The 21,179-nt window shown below is 56.6% G+C and overlaps 12 protein-coding genes across 17 annotated transcripts; 4 read left to right on the top strand and 8 right to left on the bottom strand.

Annotated features, from left to right (window-relative positions):
- Nucleotides 1–120: 120 nt before the first annotated feature.
- Nucleotides 121–1,554, bottom strand: H310_09330 (hypothetical protein). The gene is made up of 4 exons (XM_008875373.1): nt 807–1,554; nt 625–741; nt 480–571; nt 121–412 (listed from the first exon to the last, which is right to left on the bottom strand). The coding sequence occupies exons 1-4, from the start codon at nt 1,534–1,536 to the stop codon at nt 215–217; spliced, it is 1,137 nt and encodes a 378-aa protein (XP_008873595.1). The 5' UTR covers nt 1,537–1,554; the 3' UTR covers nt 121–214.
- A 26-nt stretch (nt 1,555–1,580) lies between these two features.
- H310_09329 (hypothetical protein) lies at nt 1,581–4,328 on the bottom strand. Its single transcript, XM_008875372.1, has 5 exons — nt 3,460–4,328; nt 3,219–3,408; nt 2,753–3,166; nt 2,182–2,701; nt 1,581–2,141 (listed from the first exon to the last, which is right to left on the bottom strand). Exons 1-5 carry the CDS (start codon nt 3,920–3,922, stop codon nt 1,839–1,841), a joined length of 1,890 nt encoding a protein of 629 aa, XP_008873594.1. The 5' UTR covers nt 3,923–4,328; the 3' UTR covers nt 1,581–1,838.
- A 460-nt stretch (nt 4,329–4,788) lies between these two features.
- H310_09328 (hypothetical protein) lies at nt 4,789–5,772 on the bottom strand (the record flags this gene model as incomplete). The annotated part of the gene is made up of 2 exons (XM_008875371.1): nt 5,372–5,772; nt 4,789–5,127 (listed from the first exon to the last, which is right to left on the bottom strand). Exons 1-2 carry the CDS (start codon nt 5,678–5,680, stop codon nt 4,789–4,791), a joined length of 648 nt encoding a protein of 215 aa, XP_008873593.1. The 5' UTR covers nt 5,681–5,772.
- Nucleotides 5,773–5,858: 86 nt separating this feature from the next.
- H310_09327 (ribosomal protein L35) lies at nt 5,859–6,392 on the top strand. The gene is made up of 2 exons (XM_008875370.1): nt 5,859–5,884; nt 5,936–6,392. The coding sequence occupies exons 1-2, from the start codon at nt 5,871–5,873 to the stop codon at nt 6,225–6,227; spliced, it is 306 nt and encodes a 101-aa protein (XP_008873592.1). The 5' UTR covers nt 5,859–5,870; the 3' UTR covers nt 6,228–6,392.
- On the bottom strand, nt 6,282–7,011 carry H310_09326 (hypothetical protein; the record flags this gene model as incomplete). The annotated part of the gene is made up of 2 exons (XM_008875369.1): nt 6,282–6,293; nt 6,358–7,011. 2 exons carry the CDS (start codon nt 7,009–7,011, stop codon nt 6,282–6,284), a joined length of 666 nt encoding a protein of 221 aa, XP_008873591.1.
- A 349-nt stretch (nt 7,012–7,360) lies between these two features.
- Nucleotides 7,361–9,377, bottom strand: H310_09325. 2 transcript variants are annotated; one of them, XM_008875367.1, is made up of 7 exons: nt 9,280–9,377; nt 8,854–9,194; nt 8,634–8,802; nt 8,399–8,579; nt 8,102–8,201; nt 7,674–8,043; nt 7,361–7,613 (listed from the first exon to the last, which is right to left on the bottom strand). In XM_008875367.1, exons 1-7 carry the CDS (start codon nt 9,339–9,341, stop codon nt 7,403–7,405), a joined length of 1,434 nt encoding a protein of 477 aa, XP_008873589.1. In that variant the 5' UTR covers nt 9,342–9,377; the 3' UTR covers nt 7,361–7,402. The 2 variants fall into 2 exon arrangements, with proteins under 2 accessions (XP_008873589.1, XP_008873590.1); XM_008875368.1 differs by lacking the exon at nt 9,280–9,377 and having other exon boundaries at nt 8,854–9,223.
- Nucleotides 9,378–9,444: 67 nt separating this feature from the next.
- On the top strand, nt 9,445–10,687 carry H310_09324 (hypothetical protein). 4 transcript variants are annotated; one of them, XM_008875364.1, is made up of 6 exons: nt 9,445–9,784; nt 9,837–9,925; nt 9,973–10,070; nt 10,120–10,238; nt 10,295–10,556; nt 10,608–10,687. In XM_008875364.1, exons 1-5 carry the CDS (start codon nt 9,454–9,456, stop codon nt 10,459–10,461), a joined length of 804 nt encoding a protein of 267 aa, XP_008873586.1. In that variant the 5' UTR covers nt 9,445–9,453; the 3' UTR covers nt 10,462–10,556; nt 10,608–10,687. The 4 variants fall into 4 exon arrangements, with proteins under 4 accessions (XP_008873586.1, XP_008873585.1, XP_008873588.1 ...); XM_008875363.1 differs by having other exon boundaries at nt 10,295–10,687; XM_008875366.1 differs by having other exon boundaries at nt 10,120–10,556.
- H310_09323 (hypothetical protein) lies at nt 10,654–12,926 on the bottom strand (the record flags this gene model as incomplete). Its single annotated transcript, XM_008875362.1, has 5 exons — nt 10,654–10,832; nt 10,900–11,476; nt 11,526–11,934; nt 11,982–12,492; nt 12,534–12,926. 5 exons carry the CDS (start codon nt 12,924–12,926, stop codon nt 10,695–10,697), a joined length of 2,028 nt encoding a protein of 675 aa, XP_008873584.1. The 3' UTR covers nt 10,654–10,694.
- Nucleotides 12,927–13,019: 93 nt separating this feature from the next.
- H310_09322 (hypothetical protein) lies at nt 13,020–14,399 on the bottom strand (the record flags this gene model as incomplete). The annotated part of the gene is made up of 8 exons (XM_008875361.1): nt 13,020–13,165; nt 13,224–13,342; nt 13,388–13,593; nt 13,645–13,722; nt 13,779–13,882; nt 13,929–14,157; nt 14,206–14,313; nt 14,388–14,399. The coding sequence occupies 8 exons, from the start codon at nt 14,397–14,399 to the stop codon at nt 13,020–13,022; spliced, it is 1,002 nt and encodes a 333-aa protein (XP_008873583.1).
- Nucleotides 14,400–14,573: 174 nt separating this feature from the next.
- H310_09321 lies at nt 14,574–16,036 on the top strand. 2 transcript variants are annotated; one of them, XM_008875359.1, is made up of 6 exons: nt 14,574–15,149; nt 15,200–15,358; nt 15,408–15,590; nt 15,645–15,733; nt 15,777–15,855; nt 15,909–16,036. In XM_008875359.1, exons 1-6 carry the CDS (start codon nt 14,595–14,597, stop codon nt 15,996–15,998), a joined length of 1,155 nt encoding a protein of 384 aa, XP_008873581.1. In that variant the 5' UTR covers nt 14,574–14,594; the 3' UTR covers nt 15,999–16,036. The 2 variants fall into 2 exon arrangements, with proteins under 2 accessions (XP_008873581.1, XP_008873582.1); XM_008875360.1 differs by lacking the exon at nt 15,909–16,036 and having other exon boundaries at nt 15,645–15,908.
- On the bottom strand, nt 15,871–17,503 carry H310_09320 (hypothetical protein). The gene is made up of 5 exons (XM_008875358.1): nt 17,452–17,503; nt 17,160–17,381; nt 16,407–17,111; nt 16,020–16,352; nt 15,871–15,932 (listed from the first exon to the last, which is right to left on the bottom strand). The coding sequence occupies exons 1-4, from the start codon at nt 17,479–17,481 to the stop codon at nt 16,044–16,046; spliced, it is 1,266 nt and encodes a 421-aa protein (XP_008873580.1). The 5' UTR covers nt 17,482–17,503; the 3' UTR covers nt 15,871–15,932; nt 16,020–16,043.
- Nucleotides 17,504–17,585: 82 nt separating this feature from the next.
- Nucleotides 17,586–20,240, top strand: H310_09319 (hypothetical protein). The gene is made up of 5 exons (XM_008875357.1): nt 17,586–18,035; nt 18,093–18,271; nt 18,318–18,425; nt 18,473–18,606; nt 18,661–20,240. The coding sequence occupies exons 1-5, from the start codon at nt 17,595–17,597 to the stop codon at nt 19,998–20,000; spliced, it is 2,202 nt and encodes a 733-aa protein (XP_008873579.1). The 5' UTR covers nt 17,586–17,594; the 3' UTR covers nt 20,001–20,240.
- The last annotated feature ends 939 nt before the right edge of the window (nt 20,241–21,179 follow it).

The following is a 21,179-nucleotide window of genomic DNA, read 5'->3' as shown; positions in this document are numbered from 1 at the left end:
GCGGCACTTTGCGATTGTTTAAAAATATACCAATCATAGGGCAGCAATACAGATAACGAAATCGGATTCGCTATAAATCGCATTGTCGACGACTGGCATGTTTTCAACGAATCAAATGCGCTAAGATCAAAAATTCGAGATAAATGTGGCTTAAAATAAATCATATTCAGCCAATCAAAACATCGGGATCGCAAGCAGATTGGTCATTATACAACTACGACGCGGACAGGGCAAACTTTTGGGACATCGAGCCCTTCATGTGGATGCACGAGATGGCTTCGGCGAGGAACGGCGCGACGCTGAGCGTGACGATCTTGGACGATTTCTCCGCTTCGACGGTCGATGAGCATGCAATCGTGTTGGTGGTCACGACTAAGTCGAGGTCCTTGCATTCGTTCAACGTGGTGATCGCCTACACAGTTCCCGTGAGGTCTCGTCAACTCTGCGATTCGTGAGCAGGTCACTTCCTGAGTACGCACATTCGCAGAAAAGCGGCCGTGGACGCAAAAGGCGCTCACAGTCGCCGCTCCATGGCTCTTCAATAGCTTGGCCACTTCAATCAATGTCGACCCTGCATGTTCCGAGGATGAGCGTCGCCATGCCACTCGTGTTCCGTCGACGTACCCGTGTCCACGAGATTGTCGACTACAATGCAGTCCTTGCCTTCGACTTCACCGACCAATTCCCCAGGAGTCGACCGGTCCAAGATATGCTTCTTCACGACGATGGCCATCGGCAGCGCTACAGTTCCCAATGAAATTCACGCAACGAGGATGGTGCGATCCACCGAAACGAGGCAGACGTACGCGTGTCGTAGGTGCGCTGCAACGTATCGCGGAAGAGAAGGGATCGACGGACTGCCGACGCATGCGGGGCAACCACGCACGGGTGTTTGATGCCCTGCTCACTGAAAAAGACCGACCCGACTGGGGCCGCGTTCAGGTTATCCACAGGAATCTCGGGCTTGAAGAACCCTTCGATCTGCGAGCTGTGTAGATCGACAGTGACAACGTGGTCGACTCCCATTTCTTCGAGCATGCGGGCGACGTCGGCGGCCGAGATCGGCCCCCGGCCCTTCGACACCATGTCTTGTCGAGCGTACCCGTAGAAGGGAATGACGGCGACAATGGATTTGGCCGACGCACGGCGCATCGCGGCAATGCTGAGCAGGAGTTCCATGATCCGGTCCACTGTGATCGTCGAGCTCACGATGTACACCCGCTGACCGCGTACGTTTTCGTTAACATGAATGGACGTTTCCCCGTCGGCGAACCGAGACACAGTCATATCGCTGAGCTGAATGCCAAGGTAGGACGCAATTTCGTCGGCAATCGGTGTGTCGTCGCATTTGAACAACTTGACGGTCTTGCCGACGTTGGGATGCATCTTGCCCTTGTAAAAGTGCCATCGCTTCGTCGTCAAGGAATCCTTGTTGTACGAGGCAGGTGCGGAGGTCGCTACCCCACAGAGAAGACCTAGAGACGCCGCCGCCGCCGCCGCGGTCGCCTTGGACCGCCCAACGTGCCTCAGAAACATGGATCAAAATGGTCCCTGAAATCGTTAGGGCCAATCGCCGCACATGTAGTTTAATCGCATCGATTGCATTTTATCTTTAAAATTGTATGTCCATGGATTCCATCAATAAAAAAATTCACGCTTCAACAGATCTCGCTGTGGAGCGGGTTCATCTCATGGCTGGAATGAGATGGTGCAGCCTCGCGCACGTCGGTGCTCCATGAGAAGGTCTGGAGCAGGGCACTCATCCTCGTGCACGTCGGCGCCCCATGAGAAGGTCTGCAGCAGGGAACTCCTTCTCCTGCACGAACTGCATGGTTTGTTTACGCCGCTGGTCGATACCCTTCAACGATCCAGCGATCCGTGTCGATGGTCCCGACGCTACTGAGTCGCTCCATCTCGGCGGCGAGCATTGCTGCCTCGGCGGCTTTGGCTTTCAGCACAAGTCGGCGACGACGCCGCCGAACCACGAGACACTTGATTTGTTTGTACAGAATGTGCAGTTGCCTCGAGTTGAATAGCAGCAAGAGGGCGATTTGGAGGACGAGCGAGACCGTGCCCGCCACTTCCTGCACATCTTGGCTTACCGACGTCGTGACAAACGACGACAGCAGGACATACGTCACCTACAAGAACTATCAAACGTGGCTCACGAGCTGGTTGTACCATCTTTAGGACGAACGCCGTCGCTGCTGCGATGCTCTGAAACTCGAGGACGTACGGGCTGCAGTGGGTCGTGTACAGGAACATGCCAAACTGGAGCGTGAGGAGGAGCGTGAGCTGGGTCGGGACGTCTTCGACGCGGCCAATAATGACGCCGCTCGCGATCTCGGAGCCCATTTTCGCGACAAAGAAGTACCGGTGCTCATACGAGTAATACTTGTAGTACGCGCCATACGAAAACTTGAATGTGGGGTCGTTCAGCTGCGCCTCGGACTTGCCGCGGAGGAGGCACATGCCCAAGACCAACAGCCCGCAGCACACGACAGACAACGCCACGGTTGCGCCGTAGAACGATCCGGCGGCTATCGCGGACGCTCCGCCGTACCGCAGCTGGAAACTCGACGTCATGCTCAGCGCATACTCGGCGAGGAGGGCGACCCCCAGGGCGCTTTGAATCACACATCGAAGGAAGAGATGCGACGTTGGAAGCTCCGCCGCTAGTTGTTGCTTGACCAAGTTAAACCTACGACGACGCAGCCTCATCCGCTTGGCGACCCCCGCACCGTCCACATACCTTTTCGTGGCACACGCTGTCACGAAGCCATACGCGACACTCACGAGCAGCACGACCCCCAAGACGACGCAAGCAAGTCCGGTGGCGGTCGTAACAAACAGCGTGTCGGGCAAAATGTGCAGACGTTCGGCATATGCAAGGACACCCGCCACGATGTCGCCATCCTCGAGGTGTATGCTTCGCTTGTGCGTCGTCGGGGAGGCCGTCCCGTTGGCGGGACGTGGAAGATGAAACATGGTCCAAGCCAGCGAGTCGGTGAACTCGAAGTAAAAGGGCGGCGCACCGGGCATTTCCATGTGCCCCGTGGACGCAAGGAACTGGAGGTAGTCGAAGAGGAGCCCGATTGAAAACAGATCGGGCGGGGGCATCGACAGCGCCGACGACGACGCTGCTGCTGCCGCCGCCACAGTCGTCCTACCCACCGCGGAAAGTCAATGGCGGCGACGAAATGTGGGGGCGACCGTACGTAGCTCCAACACACGACGCCGTCGACGTGATGGCAGCCGACGTCGACGATGCAGCCGTGATCACAGTGAGGACACTTGTGGCCACGGCAGTGCCGACCACGAACGACGACGAGTGCGACGCCAGTTGCTGCAACGATTGAGCAAACGTCGGCGGCGGGTCGTCAGGCAGGAGGACTGGGGACGTTCCATCTATAGATCAGCCATGTCAATGCGCCAGCAGGATACAGTTTTGGACCGTACTTGGCGCCTCGAAATCAACCGACCACAATGCTACGTTCGGGTCATCCTGACGAAGCAGAGACGTACCAACCGATGGAGTGGACGACGGAATATGAGCGGGCTGCAGCGTGGTGGTCCAAGCTGGCTGGACAGGTAACGATGCTGCTGGTTCTGGTGGCGCCGATGAAGATGGGGACGAGGTTGCGGTCGTCGGTCCTGGTGTGTATGAGGATCTCGTTCGTGCAGGACTCGAAAAAGTCGGAGGGGGTGGAGTTGGGGAAGGCTCCATTGTCGACATTGGGCTGCCACTTGCTGGTGCAGTGGTAGAATCGGCAGGTGTGCTTGTAGATGGAGTGCCGGTGGCCGCTAGCGTCGACGCAGGCGCCGAAGACGTTGGTGGCGAGGGCAATAAAGTTGACGGCAAAGGAAATGTTGGCGCATCCGTTGGAGCAAGCGAAGTCGGCGAGGATGAACTGGGAAACATCGAAGTGGGAGCTTCGGTTAGGATTGGGCCTTGCGTTGCCGGCGGTTCCGTCGCGGGAGCAGCTGTCGGATCGGTTGTCGTAGCAGGAAGTGGAGTTGTTGATGGAGGCACTTGGGTCGCTGGGACTGGAGTGACGGGTGGATCCCTGGGAGGGGCTTGAGTGATGGGGGCATCCGTGGTAGGGTTTTGCGTCAGTGGAGATGAAGTGACGGGTACGTCGGTTGGAGGTGCTCGAGTTGGCGGTTCCACAGTGGTTGGGGCATTAGTGGGCGGTGCCAGCGTCGATGGTCCTTGGGTTGAAGGGACTGGAGTTGATGGGGCAACTGGAGGGGCCAGCGTCGGAGGAGCATCGGTGGTTGTGGAGCCTGTCGGTGGTTCGACCGTGGATGGTAGGGTTGATGGAAGCGGGGACGGCGTTTGTGGTGTCGGAGAAGTTGGTGTCCCTGAAGGCAGGGGAGTGGATGGAACGACATCTGGGGGAGGGTCGGTTTGAGGAATTATTGTAGTCGGGGGAGGGGTTTCGGTCCGTGGAGAAGGAGTGAGAGGGGAGTCCGTTGGGGTCCCTGGTGGCTCTGTCGTTGGAGCATCCGATTGAGGGGTCAGAGTCACTGGCACGTGAGTTGGTGGGGCTGCAGTGGCCGGAGGATCTGTTGCCGGTTCTGTCGAGGGCGCTTGTGTCACAGGAGAATCGGTAATAGGTAGTTTGGTAGGTGGAATAGGTGTTGTTGGTGGATCCGTTGGCGGAGTTGAAGTTGCTGGAGGGTCTGTTGGCGGAGTTGGAGTTGCTGGAGGGTCTGTTGGCGGAGTTGAAGGTGCTGGAGGGTCTGTTGGCGGAGTTAGAGTTGCTGGAGGGACTGTTGGCGGAGTTAGAGTTGCTGGAGGGTTTGTTGGAGGAGTTGGAGTTGCTGGAGCGTCTGTTGGCGGAGTTGGAGTTGCTGGAGGGTTTGTTGGAGGAGTTGGAGTTGCTGGAGGGTCTGTCTCCACTGGAGGCTGCGTTGGGGGTGCTTGAGTGAGTAGAGGGTCAGAGATAGGTGGGTCTGTTGGCGGAGTTGGTGTAGCAGATGGAGTATATGTTGAAAATGGAGGCTCAGTGCTACTTGGTTGTGTTGGTGGAATTGGAGGCTGTGTTGTTGGATCTGGGATCGGTGTATCGGTCGGTGGAGAGGGTGTGACTGGGGAGCCGGTGGGTGGAATTGTTGGGACGTCTGTCGGCGCATCAGTTATGGGAGGCGCCAATGTTGTTGGGGGCTCAGGTGTTGATGTGGCTGGGTCGAAGGTTGTTGCAGGAACAGCAGTGGTGCTTGGTGGCTCCGGTACAGGGGTTGGCGTGAATGGAGGTTCAGTCAGTGATGTCGTCACGGGCACATCTGTAGGTGGTTCCAAAGTCATTGGTAGGTCGGTCGTGCTTGGTGCTATGGTTGTTGGCTCGCTCGTTGGCTCGGGTGTTACAGGGACGTTCGTGATCATCCCTTCCCTGGTCGTGTAACACCCGCCGTCAACGCAGCACATAGTTCGAATCTGCTGGCTCGCATCAAAGCTGGCTTCGTAGCACGTGTCGCCAAAGCATACCGGCACGTCCAACTGCATATTGTTGAATAAGCGGCAGCAGAGAGGGTTGACGCCACTCGTGTCAGTTCCCACGAATGCACAAGCGTCGTATTCGACGGGCGCAAAATCAGGAGGTAAAGTCGGCGTGTCAAATTGGCCCACGACAGCGCCGATCCACAGCATCGAGGGTACCAAGCGTCCCTTCTTCATAATCTTCTTCTATGGCGTCTAACAGAGTTGTTGCATTGCATGATCGCCGCCGGCTGCGATCTCGCGCCCATCTCGCCGCGGAAGTTTCGGCGAAGCAACGAAACTGTAATTTTGAAATGTCCGGATAGACCGGATAAGCTCCTGACACTACGGATACTATCCGGAAAGAGCAACACCATTCATTTCCGCGATGTCCTTCCTGCGGTGAGCACGACGACTCGCCGATGCATGGCTGATGGAAGTGTGTGGATGTAGTGCTGCCTTTGCGTGTACGACGGGTCTGCTGTCCCGAGGCTCGACCTTTGCCTTTGCGCACCCGCCTCCCATGATGTCCATGCAAGTGCGAGACATGGGATACAAGCTGAAGACCAAGTCCGCCGTGAAGAAGCGCTTCTTCGTCAACGCGAACGGTCACATCAAACGTGGCCAAGCTGGCAAGCGACACTTGGCCACAGACAAGAGTCGCCAGCGCATTCGACGACTGGGACAAGCTGCTACCGTCACGGGTCAAATCAAGAAGAACATCCTCGCCATGTTGCACAATTAACGAGCTTTGCCGATGTCTACACTAGTACCATCATCATCGCGAGGCCAACCACAACTAGGCTTGCGACTACGTTTTGATTGAAAGCCATGTTGGACAATGTGGCAGCTGTCTCGCTGCTTTCGCCCTTCACGTGTCCTTCGGTGGTAGTTGGTGTGGAAGATTGTTGTCCTTCGACGAGGGATATTTCCTTCGTTGTTGGAGCGTCGCTCACATTGGTGCTTTCGATTCCATTCGACGAGATCTGTGGTGTCGGTCGTGGCGCTGAAGAGGACGTCGGTGGTGCTTGGATGGACGTGGATGCGTGCGAGATTGAGGGAGTCTCTGTGCTGAGCTTGGAGACGGCTTGCGACGGAAGTGGCAGGTCACGAGTCGTTGAGGGAATTGGAGCTTCCTTGGTAGCCGAAGGGGGCACGAACTTCGTAGTCGAAGGAGATCCGGCAGGCGGCGGGGACGACGTCGTCGGTGGCGGCGCCAACGCATAGTCGACAGTTGTGTACTTGGCGCCGCCGGCCAGCGGACACGTCCATCGCTTCAACGTTGTGTCGGATTCCTCAAACTCGAGAATGCAATCGGTCAAACAAACGGATGGTTCGACGAATGTCCCGCCTCGTTGGTGACAGCACAGCGACAGCACAGGAGCGCCGTCACTCATGCGAACATAGGCACACAAGGACAAGTCGGGCACGACATAGGCCTGGTGCGTCGGAATCGAGTCGAACTGGCCGTCGATGCCGGGCGCGGCGGCAACGAGAAGGCCGACGACTGCAACGATTCCCATCACCATCTTGACCCGCGGCGTGATAACACACTGTTGGAATGGCCGTTGGATGCAGCAGCGCATGACGCGTATGTAATCGCGTCTCCGGCATCTCCTGATCTGTCGCGGTTACGTCGTGATATATTGTGGTCGCAAATGGTTGCTGCTCAAGAGCACATGCAAGCTGGAAACGCCGCGACCACCTGCGATGATACGCTCGTGAGCACGGCACAAGACTCGGATGTTTGCCCGTGAATTCGATCTTGCCATGGCCCCTCGTTCGGAATCGAACGGTTGGAACGAGCACGAACGGCAGGGCATCCGCTTGTGCGATGCCAAGTCGACAAAGTGCTTGGTGCAAAGGAGACGGCGACGACGGACGAGATCGTGGAGTATATTCAACGGGATGCGATGCCGACTAGTTTGGATTGATCAAGTCGGCCATGCGCTCTGTGAGCGCCGTGTGGAATTTGTGGTACTCAAAAATGTCGCCCTTGCCCCGGCGGATCTCGACGAGGTGGAGGGATTCCGCCAGAACATAAATCTGCACGGTGCACCCCACGGCGCCCTTGGGCGTCGTCAGCGTCGCCTTGAGCTTAAAATTGGACGTGTCGGCGGTCACGTCGCATCTACCGTTCGACGTCGATCATCGGCCTGGCGGGCAAACACAAAAACACAACCGGCCGTACCCTGGAATCGCCTTCATGTGCTCAGACACAGTCGACAGGATCGTCGACGCACTCAACGACGACGTGAACTGACTGCTTCGCTTCACGCGCTTGTCGTCCACGGATTGGAACATGCGGTTGAGCGCCATCCCGCCGCACATGTTGATCAGGTCGAATGCGTTCATGACTTTGGGCCCGGTCTCCTTGGCTTTCGACTTGGTGATTTCCAGGTCCCCAATATGTTCTTGAATCGCCGCGTCCAAGTCGGCTTGGCTCGGCTTGAGCTTAAACTTTTCCAACGTCGTCTTGGTTTTCAACGGCGCGGACGCAACGTCGTCGTCATCTTCGTCGCCGTCACCGGACGAACCGACCACCATTGGGGGCAACGGGTCTAGAAACAACACACTCGATCAACGCCTATGAACGATCAGATGATGCGCATGCCGTACTGCCACGGATTGGCGCCGACTCGAGCTTGTTCGTGTCGTCGAGGTACCATTCATCCTGCTGGATGTCGGCCAAGGCGGCTCGAGTTTCCGGATCGGGGACCTGCACACAGATGGTGAGTAGCATGATTTGATGGCGAGGAATCGCAATGACACGCAAGATGGTCCGACAAGTCACAAACATGCACAAAATCGAAGCGTAGTCAGTCCATAGGGCATCTAAATCAACCCGCCATGATGCGGGGGAACTTTGGCAAGTCCATCCACGAACAGGTCGTTTAACAGGAGGAGATGGAGTACCAGGATCTTGTTGAGCAGGGTCTTGACGCGAGGCGTAAACCACGACGGGTACGAAAACTCGGCCTTTTGGATTTTTCGAAACAGTGCCGACATGGTGGGTTCGTCGAACGGGAGAAAGCCGGCGAGGAGCACGTAGAGAATGACGCCGATGGACCAGACATCGGCGGCGCGACCGTCGTAGCTAATGGCATGATGAGGGCGTGGTGCGGCCAATCGAAGGAAATCAGGATGCTACCCCTTGTCGGCGAGCACCTCGGGGGCGACGTAGTTGGGGGTGCCGCACGTTGTGTGCAGTAAACTCGCACGGGATCCGTCAGCGCCATCCGGTCCACCACCTTCGTAGAGCGCGCTGAGCCCAAAATCTGAAATCTTCAGGTCGCCATTCTCGTCCAAGAGCAAGTTTTCTACCACAACGCAAGAGATATCCTTCCAGACGTGGTGGAACAGGTGCATACCAGGTTTCAAGTCGCGATGGCACACTCCTTGGGAATGACAGTACTCTACGCCATTGACAAGCTGGCGAAAGTAGAAGCGCGCCGTTTCTTCATTGAAGCGTCCTTCGCTCACGATTTTGTCGAAGAGTTCGCCGCCCGTGATCAGTTCAAGCACGATAAAAATCTTGGTGCGACTCGCGAGCACTTCTTTCAGTACAACGACGTGGCGATTGCGCACCATCTTCATGATTGAGATCTCTTTCTTGATCTGCGCACCCATGTTTTGTTTTTGGATCTTGTCCTTGTCCAGGACTTTGATGGCCACGCGCTCGTCGGTCTCTGTGTTGACGGCATACTTGACCCTAACACCACGCACACACACGCGCGCGCGCGTCGGACCCCGTTCACTTCCTCACAATACACGCTATCATGGATACATAGACATACTTGCCAAAGGTCCCTTCGCCCAGCGTCTTGCCGATCTCGTACTTGCCGACCTTCTTCACCATCGCGTCGGGCTTGGCCGTTATCCAAATCTGTCGAAGCCGCTCCCTGTCATCCGCATAAGGCCTTTCGAATTTTATCCGGATACTCCACATTGGAGTTAAGTTTGCCGATTCCATGATGTTTCGAGCGGCGGTGCCGTCAGCGGCATCACGGGCGATGGCTTTGCGGCGGCCGCTTGCAAGAGCTATCCACCAGAAGAAAAACTACGAGGAACTCAAGGCGGACTTCATGCGTTGGGCGCGCAAGGAAGTTGTTTTGGTAGGGCTGTTCTTGGCCACAGGAGTTGGCGCCGTTGCAGCGTATGCGTACCGCTCGGATGCTCCGGTGCAACAAATTGTGTACACTATCAACCAAGCGACTGTCGCCGCGGAAAATGGAAAGACCATGGAAGCACGGCAGCTGACGCAACGTGCGTATGCGATTGCGCAGTCCGTCAGTCCCCAAGGTAGGGTTTATGTCGACCTTGTCGCACGGATCATCATAGGTGCATTGCATAGAACGGCATTTGCATGAACTCGCCTTCTCGATCGCTGCGCAATACGAAGCTGCCGAGCAGTACCATTTGGCGAAGAAGTACTACCTCGATGTACACTTACTTGACGCGGCGTACGCGGCATGTGACGCATGTGGTAGTCGCTGGAACACATACCTTTTATCAAGAACGCCGCCGACATGGCCGACTTGACTCGCATGATCACACTCGATCGCATCGCTCAATGCTGTCATAACTTGTACGTGCCCACCATCTTCAACACGTTGTGATGTTTGCGATGGGGGCAGGTCGGACGCCGCAAGTGCCATTCGGTACTACGAAAAGGCGCTGGACCTTCATGTCCAGCATAAGATGGACGTGTGTACCGCCATGGACGTGGAAGGGTGCGGCATTTGGTTCAATTATGGTATATCCCGTCGCTTGGCTATTTCCACCGTTGTCGTTTAACACGTGCATCGTTAGCACGCCTCTATTTAGATCTGGACCAGCCGGGGAAAGCGATTGCATTGCTCGACATGTCCAAGCGAATTGCACTCAAGTGCGGGTTGCCCCAAGACAAAATTCAGCTCGTCGACGAGCAGTTGGCTCTTGCAAGAGGCCGGCTTTTCCAACTCCACCAAAGTAGTTGAAGAGGTGTAGCGCATCGGTGTGTACATGTTGTCTACACGCCACGTTTGGTCGCTCTCCACGCATGTATACACTTTCAAAAACAGCATAATCTGCGGTGAAAATATTATCTTTTGAGCGTTATTCAAGCAATTGACCATTGCATTAGGTGACTCTCCTCGTCAAGTCGAAAATAAACATGAGCCAGACTTCACAATCGATTTTGTTAACTGTCGTGATCGACTTCGCTCGAGACTTATTCCATCTTCATGGGCGGGAGCTGCAACTGCTGGACAAGGGATGCAATCGCGCGTTCGAGGGCGTCGATGCGGTCATGCAATCGCTCCACAGACTTATCATCTTTGGGCTTGGACTTGTCCAAGTCGGCGCCAGCCTAGAGAAATCGCGCCCCCAACGACATGGTTATGGCCGGATGCGATCTTGGACGCGAGGAAACTCACCACGGAGAGGACTTTCATGTTGTGGATGAGGCCCTTGGCCTCGTCCTTGCCGATGTGCAAATGTTCGGACAACGTGTTGGAGTTGAAGCGCTGGAGGTTGCCGTCGCGCACGCTCTGCCGGAACCGCTTGGGCGCGTCGTGGTGCCAAAAGTGCTCGACGCCGATCAATTCCTTGGCGATGATCGAAAACTCTTCCGTCACGCTGCGCGTCGGGCCTGCCTTCTCCTCTCGCACCGTGTCGAAAGCGGCGAGCACGATCGCAAGGAGCATGTTGAACAGGACGAGGAAGAGAACGATCATGGCACACCAGTACCACACCAGGGCGACGTGGTAGTCGACGTCGAAGATCGCCGCCAGATCAAACTGGCCAAACAGCATGTCGACCACCGTCACCGTCGCGTGGCCGATGGTGCTGAATGCGAGGAGCTTCTCCCCGAAGAGGAGGCACCCCGACACGACAAAAGCAGCGAGGCACACGACAAAGACAAAGAAGAACGGACCGAGAGAGTGCAGCGACGCGCCAAGCGTCGCCGTCACCATGTTCAACCGGGGATGGAATCGAAATGACCCCAAGATGCTGCCACGACAGGTTGAAAATCCAAACCAAAGCGTCGAGTTTGACGTACCGAATCGTGAGCAGAAACAGCGCCACCATCGCCGCCAGGCGAATCGCGACCATGAGGTCTCCCATCGACCGATACCGTTCCATGACGTGCGTCAAGAGCATCTTGCCTTCGTCCGTCGACTCTTGGGCCTTGGAAAAGTCAATTGTCCCAGACACTTCGAGCGCCGTGAGCTGGCTCGACAGAGTTGTGTCGTAGATGCCGTCGCACACGATGGCCCAGAACACGTAATACGCTAACACGGCAGCGAGCGCGCCCCACTCGACGACGCGCCAGATGCCCCAGTACGCTGCTGTCGCGATGCTCCTGCGGTGGAGCCAGAGCTGTCGGACCTCAATCCCGAGTGTCGCCACGAAGAAAATCCCCACGACAATGTCGAGCGCCAGGACGGACTTGGTGTGATGGTATGGATCTACCGCCACGTGAGTTGTGCGCGACAGTCCAGACGAAATCACGTACCGGCCGGAATCGACGCCATCTTGTACTTGGTTGCGACGAAGCCACCGATCTGGAATTCGACCTGGAGGGTCGTGATGCACATGAGGTCGACTTCGCCGTTGTAGGTCGCAATGTTGATGACGAGGGAAGTCGTGGCCGGTGTGATCCACGTGCCGGACGCTTGTTTTTCAACGATGGTCGCGATTGCCGTCGCCGCGTCCGCGTTCGAGTCGATGTAGATTGGGACGTTGATCGTGGGGTTATCGTAGTCGTGGCACGGTTTGTAGATGACCCCGAGCGGCCCCTCGAGCCCGCAGTCGGTCTCTTCCGCCGACGTCGTCGTGATTTCAACCGCTCCCAACAGCTTGTGCACTTCGACGATCCGGCTATGGCGGTCGCTCGTCAAGTTGTTCCCGTTGTAGTCGGTCGTGACAAACAGAGCTGGGAACAGTGTCTTGGTCAGCCACGGAAACACATCCGCTCGCGTTTGAATGTTCTTGAACTTCATGGTTGTGTCGGCTGTCAGCGCGTCCTAGAGCTCCATGAGTTCCTCGATCAGCAAGTTGCACGAACCGTGCCAGTGGACACGAGCGTCGTCGCGAGGCCGTTTTCCGTTGGAAACATGACCTCGACGGGAACGTGGGTGAGGGCGGTCGCGGCAAACACGAGGAAGAATGCGATGGGAAACGGCAGGTACAGGAAGTGGTAGCGCAGGTTCTTGCGCGCCTTGACGGCGTACAGCGCCTCTTGGTACGACAACGTGATCTCGTCGTTCTCTTTCAGCGCGGACAGCGCCTTGGCAGTGCCAAGACCACCTCTGGCCTCGACAGTCGCCGCTGGCGTCTCCCCCTTTGCCGCCAGCATGTCAAGCGCTGAATTCGCCAATGTGGCCAGCCCCTGGTCAGGCACGGTCGGTATTTTTAGCGCAGGATTTGGATATGCCGACACACTCCAAAATGGCGGCATCGTCGATCGGGTCAGGTTTCTCGATCGCAACATAAAGCGGCAACCGCCAAGCGTTGTTGGATTTTCAAAACGTTTACGAGTGCCCCGTTCTACTTACGCCAAGTCGCCGCTGATCATATTCACGCACTGCCACTGATGCTTGTAGTCTTTCTGCCACATGCGCACTGTGCCGTCGTCGCCGGTCGACGCGAGCATGGTTCCAGTCACGTTCCACTGCACTCGCCACACCTCGAACGCTCCTGGTCGAAGTGTCTGTGAGCCCGCTCACGTGAAAATGGCAAGGTGGACCAAATCTACCGTGATCTTTGGACGTCACTTGGACGATTTCGCTCTGCTCCTGGCGATTTGGGTTCACCTTGAGCTTCCAAATGCGAATTGTACGGTCCTTGCTCGCCGTGGCGAGCCAATGACACGATCTACCCCACCACGTTGAGCAGTGACTCGATCGAGAGCAACGGTACCGGCCGAGATTAGGCGCCCATGCCACGTCATGGATGACGTCTGCATGGCCCGAGAGCTCAGCAATGACATGCCACTGCTTCTCGACGGTGAAGCCCCACACTTTGGCCGTCTTGGAATTGCCGCCAACAAGCACCATGGGGATGTCAAACCGACTGGAATTCCACGACAGACACGTGGCGCCTTCCGGGTCCGCCAAAAAGTTCTCCTACGCCATGGCAGCCATAATAACGTGCATGCTAACGGATAAGCAATGTACAGGTAGAGTCCATTCGGACAAGTTCATCGGATTTGCCGCTTCGTACATGCGAATGTAGCCATCGGCCGAGGCGGTGGCCTACAGGATGAATAGGTAGGTCACGATGGATGGCTTCGTAGGGGACGACCAGATACCAAGCGAAGACCCAAGTGGCGCGGTGCAAACTTGACGTCATGGACGGATTCGCGTGAGTCGGTGAGTTGCGCCTGCAAAGTCCATGGCTGCGACTGCGACGGACCTACGTCGACGTTTTGCATGGGACGGCAGGAGGAAGAGAGACATACCCATCTCTGAGTGAAGCTGAGTAAGAGATGTCGAGCCATGCGCGAGGGGCGGGGCAATTGACGGAGGTTTCGATAGCGATTCTTCCCACACGATGACAGTGCGGTCGAACGAGCACGATGCAACAATCTGGCCAAACTCTGGATGGCCCCAGGAGACTTTCCACACACTGGCTTGGTGAGCCGTCCATTCGTACTGCAGCTGCCACTGCCCATCGATGATCTCCCAAATCTACTTCATCGTCACCTTTAACACCGACCGAATGAATCAAGGAAGGACCTTAATTTTACGGTCTGACGAGCAAGTCGCGAGCCGCTTGCCATAAAAGTCGAAGCTCATGTCGTGAATGAAGTCACCATGCTGTGACGAAAAGCTTTGGAAGGCTTTCTAGGTGCAGACAGACAAAGGCCATGAGGAACCTGCCGACGACGGCCGCGGTGGACGACCGCGCTGGTGCTCACCATCTCGTTCATGTTGGCAAAATGGGGCAATTTGCAAAAACAACTGTGATTGGATGAAAAATATTGTCCCAGTTTCAAGTATTAAAAAAAAAACTCGTCAAGTTAGTACCTACATTTTAAATTGATTTTCATTAAATATTCGAAATGACACTCTGAATTTTAAATTCCACACAGTTTCAACTGTGTGGCATTTGGATTTTCGTCAAAATGGCCGGCCGGCGCATCCTCGAGGAAACCGAGGTCTACGAGACGCCCGAGGTGGAAGTGTATCCAAGTGGAGGGTGCTCTCATCATCCGTACGCCAATATTGATGAAGCTTCTAGTACCTCCGACATGAACGAGATTGACCGCGCGCCGCTCCGTCCAGCTGATGCGTTTCACGCGTTTCTTGGGGCATCGGTCCCCTCCAACTCGGGAGAATTGAAGGTCGTCCCGAGAGGCGAGTTGGAGACTCCAACGATGCGGTACCATCGACTGCAGCAGGAAATGAGCGAGCTCGAGGCAGATCTGGAATTGCTTCATCAATTGTCCAAGGAGTCCGTGGATCCTCCAACGTACCGCACAATGTTGCAAGGACTCAAGACTCTCCAAGCAAACTTGAGCCAGCTACAGATCGATCCGTCTGCCTCTGCGCAACATTGTGCTCATGCGGCAGTCCAAGCGCAGCAGCATCTCTCGACGCAGCTGTGGAAAGACATCCAAGAGTTTCGCCAGCAGCATCCCGCGACCCCTTCGTCTGACAGTACCACCGCCGGCCTCGTTGTACGTGTTCTTGGTTGCCTCTCTGCATCTCGACCAACTACTTTGGGTAGTACGAAGTGTATGCCGTTCACGAAGAAGACCAGAACGCGAGCTTGAAACTGGCGGCAGTCGAACAACGCGTCGCTCAATTGGAACGCCTCGTGGGACCCGCCGCAACGTCCAAGTCAGGCCCAGAAGACGTTGCAACACTGCTGCACAACGTGCAAGAGGTGCGTGTGTGCCATGTCTGTGCGTGGGAAGTCGTCTTACGCTCGGTAGTTGGAAAAACGAGTGTCGTTGTTGAATCCGGCCCAACTCGCCACCATATCGTCGCGAGTGGCGACGCTCTTGAACCAGTTCACGTCCATCGCCAAGTTGCAAGACTCGAATCCTGTGGTCCAGCACGCCATCTCGTCCGCGCAGGAATCGACGCAACTCGATGCCATTTACAATCAACTCCAGGTACAATATCGCATCCCCACACATTGTCGGAACGTGTCGCAACGAGTGGGGTAGTCGGTCGGCGCGACGGCGGCAGGAATTCCTGCCTTGGTGGACAGAATCACTAGTGTCAAAGCTCTTCACGACGACGCTGCTACATTCAGGTACACTTTGCATGCGTCGACGTGTGTAAATACCGCGCGTTAGCGACCGCATTGCCGCCCTGGAACGCCACACGACGCAGCTCCAAGCCATCCTGGCTGCTGACACCACACTCCTTCAAAGCGTACGATCTTGCTGCTTCGGCGCTTGTATTTCATCCTGGTGGGTTTGATCTAGGTGGAGGCGAATCTGGCGCGAAACCTGAGTGTATTTCAGTCGAATTTGGAGCAACTCGACGGCCGACTGCAAAAGCTTTCGCCGCCATAATGCACGCACAGTCGAATGTACCTTTGCCTTTCTGTATATTGATCCTTAAAGCTGCGCCTTCCACTGGCTCAGCGCCGCGGGGCCGCCATCCCGTGCGTCCAAGTAGTCGTTCAGCGCTTCTCGAAAGTCCTGGATGCTTGCCACACCCTTGGGCGTGTAGTCTGTTCGCAGCGTCGCACGGACGTACACTTGCTCGGCATCGTCCGCTGGCAGCGTGTCGTAGCCCATTTTGTTGAACAAGTTGGTCAGGAACTGCTTGGGCCGTGGTGTGATGAACTCGGCATCGCCGACGCCAAGGGCCGAGTACTGATTCGGGTACAGCAGCTCGTGGGCATTCACATCGTCGCCGTAATTCTACGCAAAGATGACCTTTCGTTCCTGGCCACCCATATCGAAAAGGCGACGGACCTGAGCATCCGCTATCGACCTCTTGGCGGGCGGGGTCACGTCCGATCGAATGCTTGGCACGCCAAACGACCGCTGTTCGTCGGAAGCATTCATCCAACCGCGGTTGACTGGCTTTCCCAGGTCGGCATCTGGCTGCTGCTCCTCGAATGAGTACGTTCCGTGGATGCTCACGGCCGCGTCCGGCCCGCCTCTCGCCGGTTTGAGCCCAAACACATGGTCCGGGCTCGTCGCGCGGTTGAAGCCCAGGTTGCGCGGCTTCCCCAGCATGTCCATCGTGTTCTTCATATCCTCGACGTTCTTTTGAGCGATGACGACTTTGCTTACGTGGTCGTCCATTTCGGGATTGAGAATAGCGTCGACGCCGCCTTCGTCCTTGCGCTTGTGGGCGCCAAACCTCATTTTGTGCAGGTCTGCCGGCACGTTCAAGTACTGCCGATTCTTCTGTTCCCCAGGCTCGCTGCTGCCATGACTGCGTTTGTACAGCGCCCTAGATTCGGCGGTCTCGTTGAACGGCATTGCGTACAAGACGTCCTTGGCTGAGTCGCTTTGCTCGGACGGGGTGCCAAACGTCGTGTTCGGGTCAAAATGGTGGCCGCGCGAGTACGTCGTACCCAACGGCTCGCGTTTCGAGCTCAAGTACAGCGCTTCAAGCTTTTGCTGGGTGATCAATGCATGTTCCGTCGGCATCTTGGAAGGCATGACATCCTGTTCGTTCGTCTGCTTAGCAGTTGTAACAACTGGAAACGATCTTACCCCGACGTGGTCGCTGTTCTTGGACGTGATGCCAAACTTGCGCGTGGCGTCGATGTGCTTCACGTCATTGATCAAGCCAGGGTGGACGATACGCGTGCCTGGCTCGGCGAAGTATGACTTGCGGAACTTCCGCACCGATTCTGGAGTGCCTGGTCGCGCGGCAAAGTTCAAGCACGCCGCGGACGTGTCGTTTGGCGACGGGGTCTGTTTCAGGCCCGCGTTCTACGTTGGGCATCCCTCCAGCATAAGGAAACCTATCTGGGCAGCAAATTCGAGGCAGGACGGAGCTTACCGCAGGAAGCGGCTGCCGGCGAGCGCTCATGACGGCAGCGCCAATTCTAAATTTACCAGTTACTGTATACGGGGAGTTTCAGCAATATCCGGATGAGATGTTGGACTTTATCCGGATTCGAGCCATTGCGACACTTGGCACACATGACGGTGGCGTGGGGCGAGCTGGACGCGCTGGTCGATGAGATTCTACGGCAGGCGGTCTTGGCCAAGGCTGCATCATCGGCGTTCCAGGGCAGATCAAGCGACAGCATGCGTCGAGGAGGCGCGAGGGTGAAGTCACTTGTCGAAGCGCTCAATGCATGCAATGCGTCAATTCAACAAGCGCTCGACTGGACGGACAATGCCACATGCAGCGGTGGTCTGCTACTGCAATCGGAAGAAGATGACCTCGTTGTGCTCGAACAGGACGTCGAACAACAAACGAACGTCCCTGCCCAAGTGAACAAGTCGTCACCGCTTGAACAGGGAGTGATGCCGCGTCGACTCGTCCGAGCAAATGCGGGCGTGTACGAGACAGACGACATGTCGCCCCCCACGACACCGCACGCATCTTCGCCCAAACGCAATGCATTCCCACCTAAAGTATGGCCGATCCACTTGCTTCAGCATTCCACTGAACGAATGTGTTTGTGATCGCAGGTGGCGCTCGAGTCGGTCAACCACCTTCTATTTGTCATCCACGGGATCGGTCCGCATGCCGACTTCAAGGACGTTCACAGCGACTACTTTGCCGACATCCCTTCGGACCAGCAACGCCGTGGCAAGAGCCAACTGCTCAAGGAACTGTTCCGTTCCACTCGCGACACCTACCTCTCGGCGTTCGTCGACAATCCTGTATTCATGGCCACTCAAACTTGCATGTAGCGACATTCCCTTGGCTCTCGAGATCCAAACGATCGAATGGCATGACGTGCTGCACACGGCTGCCGTCGACACCGCCTTCGATCAGCTCGTCCCGGACGGCGCCAATGCGTACGTGCCATAACGACCATCTTTGTTGACAACACGATGCATGCCAGCCTTCGACACTTCAATAAGATGACGATCATGGACATGCTGTACTATGCGTCCCCGGCATACGGCCAGCTCGTTGTGGACTCGGTGACAGCCCAAATGAACTCCAAATACAAACGATTCCTTCACCACCACCCTGGCACGGACCCTCCTCTCCTCGACTGCCATTCCTCACGGCTGTCGAATGATGTAGGCTGGAATGGCCACGTATCGATCTTCGCCCATTCGCTAGGGTCTGTCATCGCCTACGACATTCTGTCCCATGATGCAGGTGCCTTGTCCGCGACGGGGGTACAGTTTCCGGGACTCGAGTTCCCCGTCGAGAACTTCTTCGCTGCGGGGTCCCCCGTTCCAGTCATGCTCTTGTCGCGAGGTCAAGTCGAGTTGACAGGAGATGCCGACACCCCTTTGCTTCACGTGCGGTCGCGGCCTCGGTGCGCCCACTATTTTAACTTTATCCATCCGTCGGACCCGATCGCGTATCGGATGGAGCCTCTCCTCTGCGAAGGAGGCGCCTCGACACCGGCGTCGCTCTCTGCGATCTTTGACCCCAAGATCGTTCATGGGATTTCGTTCAGCGATCTCTACTCTCGCTTCACGTCCACTACTCTCGCGACTTCCACTCAAGCCCCGACGTGCGTGGACTACTACCTCAAACATCAAACCCGCGACGGCACCAGCCGCATGATGGATGTTGCGTACGCCCCCGCGTCGCACAAGTCATACTGGATCTCGCAAGACGTGGTGCTGGCAGCCTTGTTGCAGCTCTGCCGCCCTGTCGGCGAGATTCTCCGGCGATACGACATAGCACAAGTCCCCCGCCCTGAGCTGCGTCCACGCCGGCGAGTGTCCTTCACGCCCCACAAGAGCGTCCTGCTCGCCACGACCGCCCTCGCTCGTGACCGCATCACAGGAACGTGGCACAATCGTGTCGTTCTTCTGGCCAACAAGCATGTGTACTCGGTGGCATCTGTCAAGGACTTGGCCGTGACCAAGTCGTGGGCCGTCCCCTTGGCATCCAACTCGACGACCGTCGTCCCTGTCGACAATGTCGGGTTCAAAGTAGCGACCAGCACGGATGCGAAAGGAACGGTCCTCCACGCACCGTCCAGAGACGACCGAGATGCGTGGGTCGATGCGATACGGGCGCGCATTGGCCACAAGACAAAAGCGGTCGTGAACTGCGACGGTCTCATCACGAACCAGTCGGTCGAGTATTTTGGGGCGGTGAAGACGAGCTTCCTGACGCAGGGGTGGTCGACAAAGTGGGTCGTCCTGACCAAGTCGCATTTGACCGCATACGAGTCCTGTCCCGCGGCCATCTCGTGGTGGCAGTTCTCCGTGACGACGGTCGTCGTGGCCCCGTCCGTCGGACGCTTTCGCTTGGTCAGTCCGGACGGCACCGCTTTCACGTTCAAGATTCAGGACAAACCCACGTTCGAAATGTGGCTCCAAGCGGTGCAGGAACGAAAGCACTGCCACCTGTCGATCGAACAGGACGAGTCGGTGCCTCGTGGTGCCGTCGTACCTTGAGTTGTCGAGACATGTCGTACGCCAGGCGACTGCTCCAGATGCTCCATGCGTTTGTAGATGTAGCCGTCATGCGACATGCATGTGGTTGTTTTTAAGGACGTGCCGCCAACCACGCGATAGTGCGCACTGGTGAAATCGTGCCGTCTTTCATCCATGCCACGGGGTGTCCTTCCTTTCCGACCCGATACAGTGCACACCTTCATGCTGAACCGTCACGATCGCGTCGGCACTGTCCACTCGACGACGTCGACGCGCTTGCTGAGCGGATGGCCAACCTAGCCAGGCCTGCCAAACATTCGGCGAGTGCGCCGACGCCACGGAACCCGTCACCCAGAGATGCCACCATTCGATCAGCGATGACGATGGCCACCGTGGCGCTGCAAGAATGCACAATCGTGGTTGAACGAGCTCTCATGCAAGAGAAGGTTTAGGATGCACGCGCTTTTTTTAGCGTACCCGATGCAAGCGCTGGATTGAGAAGGATGAGGAGCTGGGGTTCGAACATAATCACTGCCCACTTGGACCGGCGATGGGACATCCGTACCGAGCACTCTCGACGCCATGGCAGAGCTACGACCAAGACGATGCCAACGCACGACAAGGTGCAAACGATGCATTTCCCTCCACCGTATGCTCCAGTCGGTCTTAACTCGTCCTGTAGTTGCAGCCACTACCTGCAGCTGAAGCTGGCGCAAGTAGACAAACTCGTGCTCGTTGCCCACGGCAATGGCGACTATGACGAATTCACGCAAGGGCAACGGTGGGAGAGTTCCCAACTTTCAAAGCGCTCTTTCACTCGATCCAACCGCCGCATCTTGTTCAGCGTACGTCCACCGCCCGACCATCAACGTGTACAAGCTCTTCGCTGGGATATTCCGCTCCACTTGGACGTCTAATCGAGTGGCACGATGCGCGACAGGACTCGACAAAGTTTACACCTGATCGTGCCTCCTGGCGCTATCCGCATTCGCGACGTCAACCCATGGAACTACTTGGTGTCGTCGTATGGACAACAAATCGTGAATGCCGTGACGGCGGCGCAGCTCCACGACAAGTTCACGCGCATCGCTCCGTCTTCCCGACGTCTTTCGTGTCCATCTTTGGCCACTCGTTGGGCCAGTGTGGTCGCGACATCCTGACTCAAGCCAAAGGCGAAACATCGCGTTTCCCGGGCTGGAT

This window comes from Aphanomyces invadans, assembly GCF_000520115.1.
Source record: "Aphanomyces invadans strain NJM9701 unplaced genomic scaffold supercont1.20, whole genome shotgun sequence".
Classification (NCBI taxonomy): domain Eukaryota; phylum Oomycota; class Saprolegniomycetes; order Saprolegniales; family Verrucalvaceae; genus Aphanomyces; species Aphanomyces invadans.
The sequence above is the reverse complement of the archived record's forward strand: the minus strand, read 5'-3'. Positions and strand labels throughout refer to the sequence as shown.